Raw genomic sequence first — 21,808 nt, forward strand, 5'->3', positions numbered from 1 at the left:
ATAATGGGGCCCTTGAATTGCCTTACGGGTCTAGACTGAGTTTTGCTCTGGACAGTTGCTGTGCTTGGAGGCTGCTGTCCTTGAAGACCAGATGAACTAACTTCTGCCACCCTGCCTTGGCAGTTTATTCCATCCATGTCACAGCTCTGTCTGCAACACTGACAGCTCAAGCCCACCCTGTCAGGTCCCTGGCTGAGGCCATTGCCTCACATCTGGGCTGAACCACCCCAGCTGTGGCACCAGCCCAGCTCTGACCTGCCCCAAGGAAACCTGGTACTAAGTGTCCAAGAGCCCATGTGTGCAAAGCCTTTGCCTCAGAGCACGGACATGACACGGCCAAAAGATTGCTGGATGTCTCTAGACCTAGGAGTATAAAACCAGAACAAAACACCTAAATTCATTCCACTGAAGATATTCCTCCCCCAGCTTGGAGAAATTAGATCCTTTGCTGTAACCTCATGGTATCGTCTCTAATGATGGGACAAGAAAAGATGATTCTCATACCAATTTATTTTTTAATACAAAGAACACAATGCTGGCAAGAAGTGTCTCTGCAGAGGAAAGAGAATCAACATCATTGATTACTTCAGGTTGTTTCAAAGGATGTGACCCTGGAGACCCAGGGACACCTGCAGGGAGCCCAGAGGGGACAGAGAAAGGGACATCATGAGCTGCTCCTGTGCTGCTGAGCTGGGCTGGACTCCTGGGACAGACAGAGCTCATGGCAAGCGGCAGTGCTGCAGAGAGACAGCTCTGCCCAGGAGCAGCTCCTCTGCAAAGCGCAGCAGGACTGAGGGCTCTGCCTGTGGCACCGAGGGCAGAGGAGCCAGGTAGAGAGAGGGGAAACACAGTCTGGGGTGGGAGGATGCTGAGAGATCACTGGAAACAAAATCTTCACAGATATTAATCCTGTGGCTGCAGGGCCTTGCATCTGCAAATCATGGTAGGATCTCAGAAAGCTGGCAAATCACATAGACTACAAGAGATGTAAGTACAACTCTCAGAGAATCTCTGATTAGAGGAGGAGGCTGTGCTGCAGAGCAGGGATTGCCTTCTGCACCATCAGAGTGAAGAGGCATGAATGATGTGTTTCCCCAAGGATGGCTGTGGGGTGTAAATGTCAATGTGCACCCAGGGGTGCCCAGGGCTGTCCCACAGAGCAGGGTCCCTGCACCCCAGGGCTGTGCCGGGGCAGGGACTCTGCCGCCTGCCAGGGTCAGCACTCAGCCTGCCCGGGGAGATCCCAACAACACTGAAGGAGAAGCTGTGGGGGGAAGGAGCGACCCCTATCAGGGCAGGAAAGGTGCTTCTGCTGTGGAGAGGATGCCGTGTGGGTCAGGGCTGCTCACAGCTCCAGCTCACCCCCAGGATTTTTCCAAGTGGATGCCGCTAGCAGGACATCAATGCAAGGATTAGCAGACAGATAAGGAGCTTTCCTGACCCTGTCTTTTCAGTTTCCTATCCCGAGGGTTGGGGGGTGCAGGAAAGGTTAAAATGAAAATGAGCCCTCCTGCTTAAACAAGTCACTGAAACTCCTGAACTGCAACTCAGAGTCATCAGTACATCTGCCAGAAGACTCGTAACATCCCTTTAACTGCTGCTCTGCCTTTGCACAGCACCAGCATCACATCTGCTGAACCCGTCAGCCTTAGTCTGACCTGTCCTTTTCCCTAGCCTGCAAACAGGAAGATGCCCCCAGATAGTGTCCTGTGAACAGGCAGGTTTCTGTAGGGCCAGCATGAGGGCACAGAGGGTGGGATGGGGTCTGTGAGCACAGACAGGGAAAAGGGACAGGGAAACACCTCTCAGGGGGAGATTCTCCAAACAGCAGTGAAATGATCAGAAATGAGAGGTAACTAAACCCAGAACTGTTATGGGAGGGAGAACACAGAAAACCCCGTATGATCCCCCGCAGTGCAGATCCCTCCTGTGAGCAGCCCCCTCGCCTCCTCTCCCACCCAGAAAAGCCTCTGCCCTCAGGGCCGGGGGCTCCAAGGCATGAAGCAGCTCCTGTGCAGCCAGAGCTCCAGTTCCCTCTGCAGAGCACAGGGGCTGAGAGCAGCTGCCCAGCAATGCTGGTGTGTGGGAGGTGGCTGCACAGCTGGGGAAGGGTGACGCTGTCTGAGTGCCCGGCTGCCTCTGCCCTGGCCTCTCTCACACCCACCCTCACCGCATTTTCCTTCTTGATGCACTGCTCTGGGTCACTGTTGTTGTGATCTGGTTCTTGCTGGCAGGCTCTCTGGGGATGGGAGTTTCAGCTGCAGAGTCACAGCCTGACCTTGTGGGTCCTTTCCTGCTGCTGTGTCCATGGGAACAAATGTCCCAGCTTTCCTCTGAGCTGTGGGGCTGTGGGCAATGCAGTCTGTGGGGTGGAGAATGAGCTGAGTCTCCCTGAATCAAATGCCAGCATTAGGACACTTGGCTGTTTCCTTGAGGTTTGCTTCCAAGCTGTGATCCTCCCTCCAGGATGCAAACGTCCTACAGCGTATGTGTGTTATCTGAAAGCCCCACGGAGAAGCACAGAGATGCTGTGACTCAGAAAATGCTGTTTGGTTTGTGAAATGATCCGTGTTTCTCCTGGGTTAAACATGTCACGGTCTGACGTGGACTGCTCTCAGCAGCGCCCAGTGGCTTTTCAGGGTAACACGGGAGTGTGATCAGCCTCCATCTCAGAAAGGTGCCAGCCTAGGGCAGCTGGAGCAAGACAGAGGGACAGACCAGCTGCCCTCACTCTGCACTGACCCAGTGACATCCTCTGGTATCGCAGGACTCGCTCTGTTCTCCCTGAGTGCAGCAGAAATGCTGAGGGTTTCTGAAACCCAGCAACACTCTCCAGGGGAGTTGAAGGATTGGACTAGATGATCTTTTGAGGTCCCTTCCAATCCATTGTGTGATTCTGTGAAGCTGTCAAAACCCCAGTCATTTCAAGCTTCATTTTACCATCCTGTTTCATTCTCGGTGACAGTGCAGATGCTGACAGGCCCTTCTTCACCAGCAGCAGTTTCAGCTGACAACTTTGAACCCCAGGTCTGGCCCCTGCCCCCGTTCCCATGACCCCCTGCTGCAGAGCAGGGCTGACTCCTGGGCAGCCAGCGGGCACAGGCCCTGCTCCTCACGGCACCTCCAGCCAGCACCACCCAGGGTTCAGCCACGGAGCTGAAGGAAGGTCTGGAAAAGGACAAGGGGTGTGGAGCAGGGAACGTTGTACGAGAAATGGCTTTGATTTTGCTCAGAGAAGTGTCTCCTATCTTTTCATTTTCTTTTCCTCCTATGACAGTGTCCACGCTCAGATACAGCAAATGTCCAACAGCAGCTCCATCACCCAGTTCCTCCTCCTGGCGTTCACAGACACACGGGAGCTGCAGCTCTTGCACTTCTGGCTCTTCCTGGGCATCTACCTGGCTGCCCTCCTGGGCAACGGCCTCATCATCACCACCATAGCCTGTGACCAGCACCTCCACACGCCCATGTACTTCTTCCTCCTCAACCTCGCCCTCCTTGACCTCGGCTCCATCTCCACAACTGTCCCCAAATCCATGGCCAATTCCCTCTGGGACAGCAGGGCCATCTCCTATCAAGGATGTACTGCTCAAGTCTTAACATTTGCCTCTTTGGTTGGAGCAGAGCTTTCTCTTCTCACTGTCATGTCCTATGACCGCTACGTTGCCATCTGCAAACCCCTGCACTACGGGACCCTCCTGGGCAGGAGAGCTTGTGTCCACATGGCAACAGCTGCCTGGGCCAGTGGGTTTCTCACTGCTCTGCTGCACACAGCCAATACATTTTCGCTGCCGCTCTGCAAGGGCAATGCCCTGCACCAGTTCTTCTGTGAAATCCCCCAGATCCTCAAGCTCTCCTGCTCAGACACCTACTTCAGGGAAGCTGGGTTTATTGTGGTTAGTGTCTGTTTAGGATTTGGGTGTTTTGTGTTCATTGTGCTGTCCTACGTGCAGATCTTGAGGGCCGTGCTGAGGATCCCCTCTGAGCAGGGACGGCACAAAGCCTTTTCCACGTGCCTCCCTCACCTGGCCGTGGTCTCCTTGTTTGTCAGCACTGGCATGATTGCCTACCTGAAGTCTCCTTCCATCTCCTCCCCATCCCTGGACCTTGTGGTGTCTGTTCTGTACTCAGTGGTGCCTCCAGCGGTGAACCCCCTCGTCTACAGCATGAGGAACCAGGAGCTGACAGTGGCACTGAAGAAGCTGATTGACTCATTTTTCTGTCAGCAACAGTAAGTTACCCATGTCTCTTCAGAAGTGATTTCCAGCTCATCTCAGGAACCTCCTGGGCATTGAGTATTTTATCTGTGATTACCATGTTTGTCAAGGAATTTCTTCACCCATAGGCACTTCCCCAGTGCCATGACTCAGAGGCCTGTCTACCTGTTTCTGGGACCCTGGTACAGCTGGTGTCCTGTGTCACATCTCTGTAATACAGGGTGTTTCAAAAGGATGGACCCATTTTGAAATCACTGTATCTCTGAAATTGGGGCCATTTTTTTGAAACACTCCATAAAGGGGATTTCCTCAGTTGCAGTATTTGGAGCTTAGGCTCTTCTTCCAAAGCTGTGTTCACCCTGAATAAATTTCCCTCACAAGGCCATGCTGCTGTGCTTGGGTTTTTCATGGGCTCAGGGGAGGACATGGGGCAACATGTTACGTCGTGGTGCTGGTTTGAGTGTTCATCTGTGGGTGCCCAGTGTTCCTGGAGATGGTGAAGGACCTTCAGTGACCTGCCTTGGACTGTCTCGCTGTGGTTTTCAGGCACCACAGCCTGCTCCCAGTGCTCTGTGCTTCAACAAGGGAATAAATGATGCACAGAAACCTATTTCTGCATTCCCCAGCTCAGGGCAGGCTGCTCTGTCACTGTGGTAGCAGGAGCAGCATGAAGAGCTCCTGGGCCAGGAGTCTTGTGCTGGTGAGAGGGGCTGGCACAGGAGGGCTGCCAGCAATGGCTGTAAAGGATCTCTTGAAAACAAGAGCAGGGGACAAAGGGGGACTGGCCTTGCTTCCATCATGCCATGGCTGGCTGATAAGGAGGCTGATCCTTCACTCGGTCCCAATCCATCTATCCATCCATCCATCCATCCATCCATCTCAGTACTCCATCTGGGGGAGCTGCTCAACCATGTTTCTCATCTCAATGAGATCATAGAATCATTTGGGTTGGAAGAGACCCTCAAGATCTTCGAGTCCAACCATTAACCCAACTCTGGCACTAAACCATGTCCCTAAGAACCTCATCTATATGTCCTTTAAAAACCTCCAGGGGTGATGACTTAACCACTCCTTGGGCAGCCTGTTCCAATGCCTCATAAACTCTTCCACAAATAAATTTTTCCTAATATCCAAACTGAATCTTCCTGGGTGCCACTCCAGGCTGTTTCTTCTCCTTCTACCACTTGCCACATGGGAGAACAGACCAACACCCTCCATGGTAGAACCTCCTTTCAGGTAGTTGTAGACAGTGATAAGGTCTCTCCTCAGTGTTCTTTTCTCCAGGCTAAACAGCCCCAGCTTCCTCAATTGCTCTCCATCTGACTTGTTCTCCAGACCCCTCACCAGCTTTGTTGCCCTTCTCTGAACTCCCTCCAGCACCTCAAGGTCTTTCTTGTAGGGAGGGGCCCAAAACTGAACACAGGATTTGAGGTGCAGCCTCACCAGTGCCAAGAAGAGAGGGATGATCACTTGCCTGGTCCTGCTGGCCATGCTATTCTTGATGCGTGCCAGGATGCTGGTGGCCTTCTTGGCCACCTGGGCACATGCTGGCTCATGTTCAGTCACTGTCCATCAACACCCCCAGGTCCTTTTCCGTTTGGCAGATTTCCAGCCGCTCTTCCCTGAGCCTGTAGTGTTGCATGGGGTTATTGTGAGGCAACTGCAGGACCCAGCACTTGGCATGAAGTTGAACAAGTCCAAGTGCTGGATTGTTCACCTGGGATAGAGTAACACTGAGTGCAAGTGTAGATTGGGAGAGAGTGGCTGGAGCGCAGCCCTGCAGAAAGGGATCTGGTGTGATGGTCGGCCACAGGGTCAATAGGAGGCAACGCTGTCCCCCAGCAGCCAAGATGGTAAACTGCATCCCGGGGTGCATCAAACACGGCATGGCCATGTGGTCAAAAGAGGTGACTATGCTGCTGTATTCAACGTTGGTGTGGTCTCACCTTGAGTGCTGTGTGCAGTTCTGGGCCCCACATATTATTACAACAAGGATGTGAAGGTCCTTGAATGCGTCCAGAGGAGAGCAACAAACCTGCTGAAAGGGTTGGAAGGATTGTCCTCTGAGGAGCTGCTGAGGACTTTGGGCTTCTCTAGTTTGGAGCAAAGGAGGCTGAGGGGTGACCTCATTGCTCTCTACAGCTTCCTGAGGAGGGTACTTGGACAGGGAGGTGCTGAGATCTTCTCCCTGGTGTCCAGTGATAGGACATGTGGGAATGGTTCAAAACTTGGCCAGGAAAAGTTTAGACTGGATATTAGGAAACATCTCTTTATCAAGGCTGGTCAAACACTGGAACAGGCTTCCTAGAGAGGTGGTCAATGCCCCAAGCCTGTCAGTGTTGAAGAGGCATTTGGACAATGCCCTTGATAACATGATTTATTTTTTGGTCAGCCCTGAATGTGTCAGGTATTTGAACTAGATGATCATTGTAGGTCCCTTCCAACTGAACTATTCTACTCTAGTCCAGTCTGGTTTATATATATACCCGTTCAGGGTGGATTCTTCCAGCAGCTGGGCTCAAACACTCAGTCTGCTCAGTAGCCTCCCCAGGACACCGGCCTTGCCAGTTGCAGACATCAGGACACATGAGCGCCCAGGGCCGCAGCCCCATTCCAGATACTGGTACAGACAACCCCAGTCACACACATGTGCGCGCACTCTTATGCCCAGTCACTCTGGTCTCTCAGTTGCTGGCATCAATGACATACAGGCTGTCTGATCCCCTGGTCCTGCTCCAGTTGCTACACTCACGGCTCCATGCTCACACGCTCATGCAGAGAAGAGATTTGCTCACATAGCGAAGACTTAGAAATTCAGTTTAATGAGAAGACAGGACAGGCTGCACTGGTTGGGGTCCTTCTCCAAACTTCCCATGGTAAGTCCTGTGTAATCCAAAGATGCTCTTCCCCTGCATCCCCTAAGGTGTCCTGCACCCCTAGGCAACAATCCCGTTAGTCTAAATGGTGATCCAGAGAGCTGCTCTCAGTGGCTCCTCTTGATGGGCTTCACACCTGGACAATGAGGCTGATGGCTCTCCCAGGGTAGCCTTGGGACAAGATGTTCGTTCCTCAGAGCCTGTAATTTGGGTTCCCACTTGCCAATGAGCCTCTGTGCTCTTCTTGGTTTTGGAGATGGGCTCGTGATGAGCTGGTGGCTCTGCAGTGATGGCACTGGGAGCAGCCGGGGCAGGGTATTAACTGATTTCCTCCTCCTGCCATTGTTAGTGCCTTCTTTGTGTGTGCAGAGGAGCTTTTTATCTCTTAACACAATGCAATGAGATAGGAAAAGAGGAAATGGCCTCAAGTTGCACCAGGGGAGGTTTAGATTTGATATTAGGAAAAAATTCTTCCTGGAAAGGGTTGTTGGGCATTGGAACAGGCTGCCCAGGGCAGTGGGGGAGTCACCACCCCTGAAAGTGTTTAGATGAGGTTCTTAGGGACACGGTTTAGCACTAGAGCTGGGTTATGGTTGGATTCGATGATCCTGAGGGTCTTTCCCAACTGAAAGGATTCTATGATTCTATAAATCTCCTGAGGTATCTCTGTCTCGAGGTTACATACATACACATTGGTATTATTTAACATATGATAGCAGACCACTGGAAGTGCTGTCCAGAAATGCCTCATGATTAGGGGAAAAGTTGTGCACTTGTACGGGCAACGGCTTCATTCAGGGCCAGTATCACAGTCTTGTTTCTAAGACTGTAGATGAATGGATTTAAGAATGGGTACGGAACAGTGTTCAGCAACGCTACAAATCTGCTGTTCTCCAAGGAAACATCTACTGAAGGACACACATAGAGAGCAATGCAGCTCCCATATACAATTGCCAAGGTGGTGAGATGGGAAGAACATGTGGTAAAAGCTTTTTTCCTCCCAGAGGCTGCTGGAAGATGTAGAATACAGAAAAGGATGCACATGTAAAATGCCAGAGTTAAACATAAGGAACCCAGAATGACAAATGATAAGAAAACAGAGTCTATTTTCCAAAGCAGGCTGGTGTCAGAGCAGGACAGTTTGAAAAACGGAGAGTTGTCACAGAAAAAGTGGTGGATCTCATTTGAGCCACAGAATGTCAGCTGAGAGAGGATGACCAGGCGGTAACTCAAGAGTGTGAAGCCTGTGACCCAAGTAGCAACAACCAGGTGGATGCAGAGCTGAGGCTTCATGATGGCAGCATAATACAAAGGTTGGCAGATGGCAACATAGTGGTCAAAGGACATGACAACAAGTAGAATAAACTCTGTACAGCCCAGGGTAAAATAGGAAGAGGATTGGGCAAAGCAGCTGCTTAGTGAGATTGTTCTCCTACCAGAACCCAGGATCACAACCAACTTGATGCTTGGGGAGGATGTAAACCAGATTTCCAGGAAGGCCAGATTGCCAATGAAAAAGTACATGGGGGTTTGAAGGCAGTGATCTGCATACACGAGGAAAATGATGGTAGCGTTCCCCATCACTGTTGTCAGGTATATGAGCAGAAAGACCAGAGAGAGTACAAGCTGCAGTCTTTGATCAAGCCCTGCGAAACCCTCTAGGATGAACTCAGTAACTGCAGTTTCATTTTCTGGTCCCACATTGAATTTCGGTTCGTCATGCCGAGACAGGAACATGGCAAAAAACTAGTGTGATAATTCCACAGTCTGGGTGAAAGGCTCCCCAGAACTCTGCTTCTTTCCTTTCTTGCAGTCGTCCTATAGTACACAGATAGAGGACTTCAAGCACTTCTCATACCTGGATTTTTCTGTATGAAATTTCATTTGGAGTTCTGAGAATGTGTTGTCTTCTTTCTACCTTTTTCAAACTCTCATAAAGAATTCTTCCTTCATAACACAGGATTTTAAAGTCTGTTAGCTATTTTATCCCATTCCTGGCAAATTCCAAATGCACACAGGTCTTTTCCAAACATCTGTCACACCTATGTGCCTAAATCATCTCTTTTATTGCACAAATGCCAAACTATCACATCAAATCAAATCAAATCAAATCAAATGTATGCTGAAAGCTTTTCTTTCTACTTTTCAGTACTTGCCTTTTTGGATTAGGAATCCCTGAGTATCTATTGATTTCAGAATAAGCAGTATCAAGCATCTCTTTCGTAATCCCGTGCTTTCTTCCACAGCTTTGTGCTCTCTGTTTCTTCAGGAGAGGGGAGGGGAGGGCAGAATAGGGACCAAATATAACTCATCTTCTTTAGTTACGGTTCCACACAGTCTCATCTGACATCCATCTGCACCGAAATGCAGTTACTTCCAAACAGCTGCTCATTGCTATTACTATCAAATGTCCTGACCTAAACGCAGATCAGGAGAATAGTGACTGGAAGAGATTTGTAACTTTTATTTGCGTGCCAGCTCTAGGTTGGGAAGACCCAGCCTTGAGAGTTTTCTCCTGTCTCCATTGATTATACAGGGAGCCTTAGGAAAACAAATTCTCACAGGCACCTGTTGTGAAGCAGGTGAAACTCACTATTCAAGTCTCAAACCTCCGATTCCTTAAGTTATTTTGTTTTTTAAATCAAACTACACATCTAGAAGAAAGAAGGACAAAAAAAAATCCCACATATACAATAAAGACTGGTGTTTTTCCCTTCATCTTTCCATTTGTTTTCAGGCATAGAAAGGAGTAGAGCAGATGGCTCCAAAAAAAAGAATAATTCAAAATGCAAGGGGAGAAGAGGGAGAGGAGGAGATGGTGGGTTTGAGGTGGTGAAACAAAGTTGTATGGGTGTGCAACCAGAGCTCTTCAGTCATTAGTCACCTGAGTGGTCCAAGGACTTTCCCATCTCGTCGTCCACAGACACAACAGGAGGAACTGGTCTGAGACAATGGATCAACTTGAAACCAAGTGACTGAGTAAAGTCAACCTCCTTCAATATCAACCACCTCCAAAATCAGTAAAAATTAATCACCTTCAAATTAATTGTTGGCCTGACTTGTGTGGGATTTCTCCAGGTGGGATTCCAGACAGTGCTGGTGACAGGCAGATCCTGCTGTGCCTGGGCCTGTTTCCTGTGCATAAAGGTAGTTATTAACATCCTGGGTGAAGAATCTGACTGTTTCAGAGATCCCTGTAGCAGTTTCTGCTGCAAAACTGAATAAAATTGAGTAAACAGTAATCACTTAACTTGCTTGCACATGCCAGAGAGGATGTGCAGGACAGCAGGCTGGCTGAATTATAAGAACTCAGCAGAACTGTTATACAGGGAGCCTCACTTGATCCAATTGAAGACACTGTTGCAAAGATCCTTGCAGAGTAGTCTCTTCCAATCTATGGTATTCCATAATTCAATTAATCTTTTCCTCAGGGAGCTCTTCAAATAATAGGCAAGGAAGTAAAAGAGACAGAGGGAAAGAAGTAGAGATATAAAATGTGCCAATACAAATTGAGAAGATCCTCTGAACAGTGTTTCTCAACTAAAACCATTGGCAGGCTATGTATTTTGGGAAATGGCTGCATAAAAACATTCATATAGAGATACAGTGTTTAATTAGCTTGCTGACACTTGCCCATGGTACTGTCAAAACAAACTAACTAACTGACTGACTATGAAGAGTTTCACAGAAATTAGTTTAAAAATACTAGCAAAACCCCAAACCCGAACCCCTTATTCTTAGTCTTATCCTTTTACTCACTTTAATCCCTAACCTGTATCCCTAGCCTTAAAATACCAGCCTTAACCTAGGCCTCACTACAACCCTAAAAAAAACCCCTAACTCACAAAGCTAGCCCATACCCTTAACACTAACCACGCACCTAAGCAGATTACCCGATGCCTAAATCCTAACCCTGAACAGCGAGCTCTAATCCCTAATCCCTAAATTGAACACCTCATCCCCAAAGCTCTCATTCCCATGCTCACCCCCATCACCTCCAACCCCTCTCCCTACCCTACTTCAGCAGTTTGGCCCCTTGGGGCAACCCAGGGTTGTGGGGTTGTCCTGTGCATGGACAGGAATTGGACTCGATGATCCTGTGGGTACCTCCCAATTCTGGACATTCTATGATTCTATGATCCTTTCTCTTTGATATTTTCTTTTCATTATTTTAGGTATAATTCTTATTATTGCATATTTTAATTTAATTTTTTTTTACATTTTCATCTATTTTTTTAAAATTCCAGTTATTAAAGTGTTTATATCTCAATGCACGAATTTTGTCGCTTTTACCCTGCCGATCCTCTCCCCCATCCCGCTGCGGGGAGTGAGGGAGCGGCTGCGTGGGGCTCAGTTACCGGCTGGGGTTCAACCACAACGGTCCTTTCTCCGCCCCTTGTTCCACCCCATGGACGTCAGGCTCAGGTCCCACACGATCCAATACGTCCTCACCAACCACCGCTCCCCTGCCCACCCTTTGATGTCACACACAGACAGTTGCCCTCAGTCCATGGGCCGCCCTGTGAAACATCCATAAACTGCCACAACTCCCCGTTGAGCTCATGGAGTCCGTGGCTTTGGGCTCCGTCTGTTCCGTGGCCACTCCGGACAGCACAGGTGTCCGTTCCGTGGGGTCACGGGCACCAAACCCAGCTCGGGTGGGAACCAAGAGGGTCCCCTCATGTTCAGGGCCCAAAGCGCCATCTGTAGCATCTGCCCGTCCTTTTGAGTGCCCAGAGCCTCCTTCTTGGGGCCAAAATGGTCACGTTTAGGGTCCCGACATGTCTTTTATCACCCATGGCCTTTGTTCAGGTCCCACAGTTTCATTTTCAGGTGGAGCTCATTGCCTGGCAACAACCGCCCAGAAGTTGGTAGGAGTCAGTGGACCCAGGACAGCCAATCACATTTGAGGAGGTGGGGCAAGTCATGTGATTGATATGTAACCAGCCAATCAGGCTTTGAGGCCTGCAGGAAAGATGGCGAGAGCTGAACAAACCGGGCAGCGTTCAGGGGTGGGCTGTGCTGGCTGCACCAATCACGCCTGGTGGGAGTGCAGCACATGGATGATTGACAAGCAGTCTGACCCATCACTTGGTAGGGGGAGAAACGAGAAATCCCAGCCGGCCAATCACAGGAGACATTACCTCGGGGTGGGGCGGGCACTGTGGGGGGGGGGGCGTGACCCCTAAGGCAGCCAATCAGATCCAGGATCACCTCAGGGGAGGAGACTGACAGCCCTCCCGACCAATGGCAGTGGAGCTGAGAAGGCGGTGGCTCTGTGGGTGGCCAGGCGGAGCTTTGCCGTGGCGCCCATGGAGCTGCCCCAAGGCTGAGCAGCCCCCAGCCCAGCACTTCCCTTCCCTTCCCTTCCCTTCCCTTCCCTTCCCTTCCCTTCCCTTCCCTCCGCTTCCTTCCTCTTCCCTTCATCGTTCTCTAACTGCTGCTTCTTTCTCCACCTCGATCGTCTTCCCTGCGCCTTTTATCCTCTCACTCTTGTGGAGTATCTTACAGACAGTCATCCTGACTTACTGGAACAACCTTGACCAAAATAGAGTGACAAACCAGAATGGTTTTCTACAAGAAAAGATATTTACAATGTGTCAGCCAAACTGCCGGAGCGTGTGAAAGATTAAGCAGACCAATCATAAGATAACTTTGAGCGCGTGGACAGCTGCCGTAAGCCAATTACAGCAGAAAGTTAAATGCGTGTTCAACAGCTGCTAAATATAAATGTAAGTGTCTCTTGGTTCACCCGCACTGCGAGTCCGTGCTGTTAATCCCTCACACTGTCCCTTTGTCCTGCTGTCTGTCCCCATCTTTTCTCTTTATTCTTCCCCGCTACCTGTCCCATTTCTTCTGGCAATAGACCCCTGTCCAGCTGGCTCTGCCTTCTGTTTCTCCTCTCTTCCTCTTTCCAGCTCCTCAACCCTCCTTTTCTCTTCCTCCAGCTCACTGTGGGTTCTCTCCCTTTGTCAGTCTCTCCATCCCCATCTTACCTTCGCTTTATTTCTCAGTCCCTTTGTTCTGCTCTCTGACCTTCCTTTTCTCCATCTGTACACACCCCTCCTTGTCCCTGTCTTTCTCTACCCAACCTTCCTTCTTCTTCTCCTCCCCATCCCCCATCCTGTTCCTCGATCCTCTTCTTTCTTCCTCCCTGTCTTGTCACGGCTCCTCGTCCCTATTTGTCTTGATCTCTCCATCTCTCCAGCCTTTTCCCCATGTGTGTCTTTCTCTCTCGGCTCCTCTGTCTTCTCTCTCGTCTGATTTACCTCTATCATCCCCAGCAGCTTAAGCTGAATGACCAGGTGTCCCTGTGTCCTGGTATTTCCTGAGCACTGCCCTGGGGAAGATCTGTGTCTGTAGGGCTGGGGATCATTTAGGAGCTGATCTGCTTCTGCAGACAGCAGAGCTGGGTGTAGTTATGGCAGCAGTTATGTGAACTGAACTTGTCCTGATGTACTCAAATATACTGGCCGAATATGGTTTCCTATGCAGCTCCAATTCCAACCTACGTGCTCTGCACTGAAGAACAAGAGACCTTGTGCTGTTTTCAAGATGTCAGCGGCAGCAAATCAGCAGAGAACATCACTGCCTTAGTGATGATGCTTTTCTGTTGTTGTTTTCTAACACTGTCTGAACTTTGGTAAGTAAGAGGAAGAGTGGTTGACAGAGTCTGTTTTCTGAAGTAACATGTTCCTGTACTTTTCCCGTCTTTCTATGGTGAAGGATTCCTTCCCTTGTGGAGAGGACTGCAAAACCCGCTCCTGTCAGGCTGGACTTTGCCTCCAAACGTGGCGCAGCCTCTTCCATTGTGGCATCACCCACTGCCGTTGATGTCACAAAGCAGCATCAGTGCTGAGGTGGGCACAGCAGGGTATAAGACCAGGGGTCTCCCTGCGCCTTTGTCACTCTCGATCTTGAGGGAACTGAGGTCGCAGAGTTTTTGGCTCGCTGCTGAGCAAGCAAGATGCTTGTTACCTGCACCTCAGCAGGTACCAAGAAACAGACAGAGAAGGTTAAGGGTCTGAACGGGTATGTTTGAAAAATCCTCCTCCCCTTTCCCCAGGTGATTTTTTTCCACCTCGTCAGCTGGGGTGGGTGGAGGGTGGACAGGAGAGGAACATGAGGTCAGCCTGAGAGCTCGATCTGGAGCTGATGGAAGGCAGCAGCCGCCTTTCAGTCTCCTCATGAATGCAAGGGTGAGGCCCAGAAAGCCTTTGATCTCTGCAGAATGAGGAACAGGTCTATTTTGGATCGCATGGATGGAGTCCCAAGCAGTGGCCCAGATACAGCCTGCCGTAGTAATTGTGAGAGCTCAGTCCTGTATTGTGCTCTGCAGGGTGGGTTATGTCCCTGAGCCTGCTTGGTTTTCCTCTCCACTTGGACCAGAAGGACACCAGCATTTCCTCTGTTGGCCGTGGATTTGATTTGTGTTCCTGACAGAGGAGGTTTCTTTCGGAAACCCGGGCAGTTCCTCACCAGGGCTCTGCCTTAGGAAAGGGGAACATGATCCTCTGAAGGGTACAAGGAGTTCTCTAGGAGAATAAAAGGGGATTGTTTATTCCTGATGAAGTGTATGCTGTGAAGCTTTTGAGAGCCTCCTGGAACAGGCAGGAGGAATTTCCACCTTGCAGAGCGCTGTGTGCTGTGTCTTGGCAGATCAGGCTCAGGGCAGCAGGGCCCAGCCAGCAGAGTGTTTCTTTGGGGCTTTCTTGGTTGCCCGTTGCTTGCCAGCACGCATTCACATTCAGCCCTCCCTCCCTCTTTCCCCAGTCTGCATTTGTCGCCAGCTATGCCAAGAGAAGGGCCAGAGGTAACCCGGCTGCTAAAGAAATGCTGTGAGAGGGGAGACACACACCCCCCACCTGGCAGCTGTTGAACTGTAGGGGCACAGGCTGAACCTTCTCTTGGGAGGGGGAGGAGAACAGAATCAGCACAAGTGCCGATCAGATGCTGGGCAGGAGAAACAGGTGTTTGTTGTGCCTCTTCCATTTCCAAAGAATCCCTCTCCAGCCTCACAGATGTGAAGTGTGGCCACAGATTTTGTTGCAACTCCTGCTCTTAGTCTGGAGACAATCTTGAGCCCTTTGTCCCTAACGAAACAATCGCTGCCATGACAAATCCCCCACTGGTGCAGCTGGTGACAACTCCAGCAGTGACTCAGGCTGGTGCAGGACCAAGCCAACGCACACGCCAGGAATGCCAGGCTCAAGGGCTGCAGTCCCTGCTGCTGCTCTCCAGTCTGCTGCTGATCCGCACGGGAACTGCCAGCTTCACCAGCCTTTTCCTCCTTGCAGGATGATGAAGGCACTGAAGGCAATGATGCTCGTGCTGCTTTTTGGTCTGTTCTCTTTCGGTGAGTATCTGCAGAGCTCCGACCTGAGGATGGTGCTTTAGGAGGTACTCGGGGTCCATCTTGCCCTGGTCCGCTTCCCCCGCTGTGACCAGAGGAGCTCAGCTAAGAGCAGAAAGTCCCCAACAATGCTGTGCCAGTCTCCCTGCTCCAGCAGGATGGGTGTGGGGGTGAGGAAGGGGTGGCTTGCCTTCCCCAGGAGGGCTAAGCCAGTTCTCTTCAGCTGAGGGAGAGGCCATGGCTGAGCTCTCCTGCCCCAGGGGGCTGAGAATCTTCTGCAGGACAAGGAGCACAGTCCAGGGCAGGGAATGTCCATCTATTGTGGAGCCTGTATGCCATGTTGGCCACTGTCAAAGACAACAAGAGGGGAGAGAACTATGCCACTTTGGACAGACGTGGAAAGGGGAGCGGGCAGCCCAAGGCATAACCCAGCCTTAGACCTAGTTCTAAGTTCTGGTGTGTGTCTGACAGGTGTTTACCACGTGGGACGAGTTGGCACAGAAAGCCTCTGGAGAACCACAGCAGAGTTAGAAGTGCTGAGTGAAACCCTGTCCCTGCCGGACCAGCTCCGTAAGCTCCAGGAACAGCTTTATCATCTGCGCTGGAGCACAAAAGATGTCGCGGATCGGGCTCTCCAGGAAGGCTTGAACCAGGCAAAGCTGCCAGGCTATACCGGACGGGTAAGGGCACAAGGCAGAAGAATCTACTCAGGGGTTTTATCCTCCCTCCGGCACATATCCTACTCCATTCCCTTTCACAGCCAAGAGGCTGGTGCTGCTGGAACAAGTGCTGTCATGGCCACGCTTCCTTTTCCTGTTGCTCCACACTTCCTTATGGGGAAGAGAAAGCGTGACAGGAATGACAGCTGTTTGAGTCGTTCCTTCCTCTGCATCCAGATCTTGGATCCTCCTCAGGGGAGGACTGGAAAGAAAGAATGGTCTCAGCACTGCAGAGTTAAGCCAGTTCCATCTCATGCCCAGCAGGCTTGCCTGTCCGTCCTGCCTGGCCTGGAGCCTCTCCACAGGAAAAGCTCCTTCCTGCAGCTCCAGCATTCAAGGCACTGGAGTGAGCAGCCCCCAGTTCTGATCCCCGTCAATCACAGCAGAGCAAACTTGGGAGGCTTCCAGGCAATTTGGGCGTTACTTCCATCTGAGATGGGCCTTGTCCTCTTTCACCTTGGCTGGCCTTGCAGGGGAGCTGCTTGCCCCGTTCCTTTTCCTTCCAACAAGCGCTCTCCTTTGTGTTCCTTCCCAGGCTATTCAGGAGATCATCAATCAAGCCATGGAGAAGCTGGAAGAAATCCAGGTCCCGATGCCTGATTACGCCCTGAAATCAGCAGGTGCTGTGACATTGTACAAACAAACCAGTTCCAAAGCACTTCCTTCCAGATTGACAAGATGGGCATTGGAACGTGCCCAGGGGTAGGAGAGAAGGGGCGAGAAGTCAAGGGTCACCTCGTGCCCTAGAAGCGCCCCCGCTGACAGAGCCTGTAACGGGCCAGACCCCATGGGAAGCACAGAAAGCCTAGCTCACATTCCTGCCTTTTTCCGTGGCCCCATACGACAGTTCGATGACTCCCTGCTGTGTGTTCCAGAGGGGTTGTGCCAATAAGACAGAGGGGAACCCACTGTGGGACGTGGATGACTGTTGAGAAGCCTTTTTCAAGTTAACAGTGCAATATTCCTCCTGACACTGCCTGATGATTATGCTCATGTTTTAATTTCCAGGGGCTGCTGTCATTCATTCCAGGACTTCTCCATCCCTCCGGAATGCCACAGCTAAAGTCTTCCTGTATTCCCTGCCGGTGATGCATTATATGAGGTCCCCTGAGCTTATTCTGGAGGTAGGAGCACCAAGAAGCAGTAAAACAAAGGTCGGGAGAATGAACCACACATGCCGCTCAGAGTTGCCTTTCCCCCTGTCTTTGCTCCTCGAAGCTTCTTCTCCTGCCTCCTTCTCACATGGACCTACTCTCCTCCTGTGTCTCCCTGCTATTTCCTCTCCCAGAGAGCCCTAGGTTCTCCACGGGAGCTTCTACCAGGCCAGGCTGCTCCTGCACTCTGTGTCTGCCCAGTCGCTGTGCAAAGTGTCAGTACAGCACGGAAGGAGAATGGCAGAGGTGCCTGCAGAGCTCTGGGATGTGCTCTTGGTGAGCACCAGCGGGTGCTGAGAGCCTGCACTGCTGGAGGGCCCCACGTTGGGCTCTCAAGCCATCCTGGCCCTGCTCCGGGGCTGCCTGCGCAACCTGAAGAGCTGGCTGGTGCCAGTGGAAGGAGCTGGGAGTGGCTGAGAGGGAGCGAGTGCTTCCCCTGACAGGAAAGGTTCATCCGGGGGGCCCGGAGCTGCCACCTGCTCTGGGCAGGGGCCTTTCAGCCACACGGTCCCTGGCTTGTTCTCGGTGACGGCTCTGGACCAGGAGACGGCGGTAAAGTTCTACAACTAGCACACCCAGCTCCCAGCCATTTAAGTGCTTCTGTGCTGAATGGGTCTTTTGATATGTGAATTCTCACAACTGTTCCTCAGATCCGTATCCACATGGTCTGACTGCAGGCACTGGCTGTGGTTCAGAGTAGAACTGATTGGCCAAATGATTTCTTAATCCTCTGATGCTCGTGGCAGGAATGAGAGCCAGGGCAACCTTCTCCATGTCAATGTAGTTTCTTCTCCTTTCAGCCAGAAAATCATCCTGGAAACTGCTGGCCTTTCCCAGGAAGTCAGGGACATGTGTTCATCAAGCTGTCTGGGCCAGTCATTGCCAGAGCAGTCACCATGGACCATGTCTCAGGGACAGCTTTCCATGGAGAAAGTATCTCTGCAGCTCCAAAGGACTTTGCTGTCTATGTAAGTGATTTCTCTGGGGTGAGGGGCAGGGGCTTGCACAGCATTTTTTAGCAGGGAGGGAAGATGGGTCAAAGAGTCCAGTGGCCTGAAGCTTCCTCCTGGCTCTCAGAACAAACAGGCTCCTTGGAGTTGCTTCCTTCCCATTGTATTCTTCTTATATTCAATGTATCACTGGAAAGGAAACTTCTGGGGCAAGATGCTGCTTTAGGAGCCACAGGGAAAAGGAGCTGGACAGTGCATGGTCCTAGACCTTCTTGGCTTCCAATCCCAGTGGCATTTGTGATCCTCAGGTTTCCTCCCTCTCACTGGGAGCGTCTGCTCCTTTTCTGACTGGCAGCTTGGACTCGTTGAGTAGGCAAGTGTGACATGCTGCCCACCTGCAGCTTCTTGTCTTTTCATTGTGCTCATTGTCCTTGGACTACGTAGCGGAATTAACCCTGTACTTCACCGACTGAAGTTCAGGCTTCCCATGGTGATACCAGACGCTCTTGTTTTCTCCACCGCTGTCTTTCTGTAGGGCTTCAAGGAAGAACACGAGGAGCAGGGAACGTTCCTGGGACAGTTCACTTTCCTGGCAGCGCTGAATCCCAGTCAGACCTTCCAGCTGAAGGTATGGGGACAAAGAGGGAGGAGAACTGTAGGAGAGGAGGAGAAATGCGGGGCTGGATGGGGATGGGGTGCCCAGCCAAAGTTCTACAGGCAGCCCTGTCCTTGAGCATGTCCCACACTAGCCTTTCTTCTGCTTTAAATTGCTTGAGTGCCACTCTTCTCTTTCATTGTGGGTTTAAACTTCAGCACTTAGAAGTGCCACAGTTGAAGCTGGAATCAGCTTGACTGTCTGGACCCCAAGCGCAGAAAAGCAGCCACATCCCGTAGGATGCACGACTGCTGGTCTGCCAGTTAAAGACCAGTAATATTGGACTTCCTGAGGATTCTGTTGGTGCTGGCAGTGAGTAGTGATAGGAATGCCATTCTGTTTCCATGGCTTTCTAGAGAAGGCAACAAGACATTTTACTGACACCAACATTGGGTCTTCTGACTGTGGAAGCCTGTGCCCCAAAGCAGGCGAGATCTTTCCAGTGTATTTGTTGAGGCATCTGGTAGCTGCTTCTTCCTTTGCTGTTCTTATGGCCCAATGACGTAGAGCAAGATAAGAATGTCTCGACCACGACAGGTCAAAAGGCCTTGCGGGGCAGCTGGAAGGAAGCTATTGAACGAAGCTGTCACTGCGGCACTTCTGTCAGTGGTCACGTGCTAGAGAGGAAAAGGTGACTCATTTCTTCTTGTCATTTCAGAATGAGCTGCCTGGGGTCATGAATTACATCCAGCTGCAAGTGCTGAGCAACTGGGGCCACCCGGACCACACCTGCCTGTATCGGTTCAGGGTGCACGGTGATCCACCCAAAGACGGGGGAGAAGTTCCAGTTTCATCTGTCAATAAATTCCATTAATTTTGACCAAAGTCGAATTGCAGTCTGCTTTGCCTGTGATGCTGACTGGTCCTCCCTGAGCTAACTGCAGCTCCCTGTCCTTCTCTCGAACCACCAGCTTATGGGAGACTTGAGGAGTACACAGAAAGATTGTCCTTATTAAAAGAAACAGGAAAACTCAGCCACAAATCTGCAGAAAGCCTGACATCCACATGCTTGCTGCCTACACAGGAACATCAGCAAGGCCTTTCCTATACACCAAAGATTAAATTAAGGGAGAGGTTTACTGTGCAGGAAGCAACTGAGGATCGACTGAGCGGAACCATCTGTTGTTACCTGTTTTCACAAGAGGCACATGCTGCTTCAGCTTCCATCTTTCAGTCTGTTGCCTATGAGAAAATGGAAGTGTGTTTTTTTGTAAGAAGGAAACCTTAATTGGAAAGTTGGTTCATGGACTTATTTGCCTCTCTGGGCACACATCGACTTCATAGCCCAGGAAACGTTACAGAGTGATTAGCAAAGCAATCCCAGGACACTTCAGACATCCCATAACTACACAGTCTGTCTTTCCTTTTGACCCCGAGTTCCCCAGCCCCAAGGCAGGAGCAGGCAGGGCAGTCGTGCGCTCGAGTCACACCAGGGAGGAGAGAGCAGGAACAGCACTTGGCACCCAGGGCTGGCAACAGCACTTTGTGCTCTGAGCTGGGGCTTAGTCCATGTGCAAGCCCAGCACGGATCCAGATACCAAACTGAGGGTGTCAGTTCATCCCCAGTGCCACACACACGGCACCTTCTTCCATCGCCTCCTCCCGATGAGCTGTTTTCCAGCCCCTTCCACCTCAGCCCAGCTCAGATACCTGCACTCTGGCCCAGGGCTGACTGGGGCTGGTGCAGGAACCGGGTCAGCAGCAGGAACCGCTCTGACCCTGGTTGTGGGGCTCCCCATGGGCTGAGCCCTTGGGCCCAGGGCTGCTGAACTGGGCCGTGGTGGGGCCCAGGGGTAGTGGGTTCAATAGGTCACCCCGCCTGTCTGTGCTGGGAGACACCTGCTCCTGCAGCACCCCTCGTCCTGGTCCTGAACTTGGTCCCTCCTCATCCAGAAGTACACATTTGTTTGTTTGTTTGTTCGTTTGTTTCTAAAAATGAAGATAATTCAGGTATAGGGAGAGTCTGTTTAGAAGTTTTATTAATTTGGGGACAGAGGCCACTTGGGGACTGGGGCCCTCAGAGGTTGGCGCTTTTTCTACCCCGTGCCCTTGGCCTGGCGCTCACAGCTGGGAAGGGACTTTCCAAAATCCTGCTGGAATGACCCAGATGTGGCCACCCCTGGCACAGCCTCAGAGTCTACTGCCAACCTGCCTTCAGATCATCTCTTCCCATTGCCCAGGAGTCACTGCGAGTGTTGCTGTTCTCCTTCGGGCAGCACGGTGCTCACCAAGCACAGCCAGAGCTGTTCCTGTGCCAGGAGGAGACTTCACACAGAGTCTTGGCTGATGGTGACAGTTCCCACCAGCCGTCCAGCTCTGGAAGGTCCAGATGCCACAGAGGGGACACGGACTCGTTGTCACTTCTCTTGCAGGAACAGGACTGAACAGCAGAAGGGAGGCAGGACGAGAGGGTCCATGAGGTCAGAAAGCACATCAGACAGCTGGTACAGTCGTGATGGCAGCAGAGGGAGAAGAGATGCAGTGACCTGGCTGGGACAATGCTTCTGACGTGACACTTGCCACATGAACACAGAGACAGACAGAGGCCTTGGTTGGTTCTGGAGGAGGTAGGAAAGGTGCCTGGGAGGGAGGAGAGCATGGGGAGATGGGGACAGAGGTGCAGACAGCTGAGGTGTCTGTTCTGTGGGGTCACGGGCACCAAACCCAGCTCGGGTGGGAACCAAGAGGGTCCCCTCATGTTCAGGGCCCAAAGCGCCACCTGTAGCATCTGCCCGTCCTTTTGAGTGCCCAGAGCCTCCTTCTTGGGGCCCAAATCCTCATGTTTAGAGTCCCAACGTTTTTTATCACCCACGGCCTTTGTTCAGTGCCCACAGTTTCAGTTTTAGGTGGAGCTCGTTGCCTGGCAACAACCAACCAGGAGTCT

General features: G+C 51.3%; 2 protein-coding genes across 2 annotated transcripts; both read left to right on the forward strand.

Annotated features, from left to right (window-relative positions):
- Positions 1-3,299: 3,299 nt before the first annotated feature.
- On the forward strand, positions 3,300-4,235 carry LOC135993619 (olfactory receptor 14A16-like). The gene has a single exon (XM_065643612.1). The coding sequence runs from the start codon at positions 3,300-3,302 to the stop codon at positions 4,233-4,235; it is 936 nt and encodes a 311-aa protein (XP_065499684.1).
- A 9,337-nt stretch (positions 4,236-13,572) lies between these two features.
- On the forward strand, positions 13,573-19,738 carry LOC135993661 (SUN domain-containing protein 3-like). Its single transcript, XM_065643671.1, has 9 exons — positions 13,573-13,689; positions 14,867-14,931; positions 15,391-15,449; positions 15,918-16,126; positions 16,701-16,785; positions 17,174-17,289; positions 18,120-18,287; positions 18,805-18,897; positions 19,583-19,738. The coding sequence occupies exons 1-9, from the start codon at positions 13,573-13,575 to the stop codon at positions 19,736-19,738; spliced, it is 1,068 nt and encodes a 355-aa protein (XP_065499743.1).
- The last annotated feature ends 2,070 nt before the right edge of the window (positions 19,739-21,808 follow it).

Source organism: Caloenas nicobarica, chromosome 12, assembly GCF_036013445.1.
Source record: "Caloenas nicobarica isolate bCalNic1 chromosome 12, bCalNic1.hap1, whole genome shotgun sequence".
NCBI classification, from domain to species: Eukaryota; Metazoa; Chordata; class Aves; order Columbiformes; family Columbidae; genus Caloenas; species Caloenas nicobarica.

Excerpts from the sequence above, each read along its gene's own strand:
- LOC135993619 (XM_065643612.1), top strand. The coding sequence starts at position 3,300 with ATGTCCAACAGCAGCTCCATCACCCAGTTCCTCCTCCTGGCGTTCACA.
- LOC135993661 (XM_065643671.1), top strand. The coding sequence starts at position 13,573 with ATGGTTTCCTATGCAGCTCCAATTCCAACCTACGTGCTCTGCACTGAA. Across the intron at positions 14,932-15,390 it reads CCGGCTGCTAAAGAAATGCT|GATGATGAAGGCACTGAAGG; the intron begins GTGAGAGGGGAG and ends TCCTCCTTGCAG. Across the intron at positions 16,127-16,700 it reads TGCCAGGCTATACCGGACGG|GCTATTCAGGAGATCATCAA; the intron begins GTAAGGGCACAA and ends GTTCCTTCCCAG.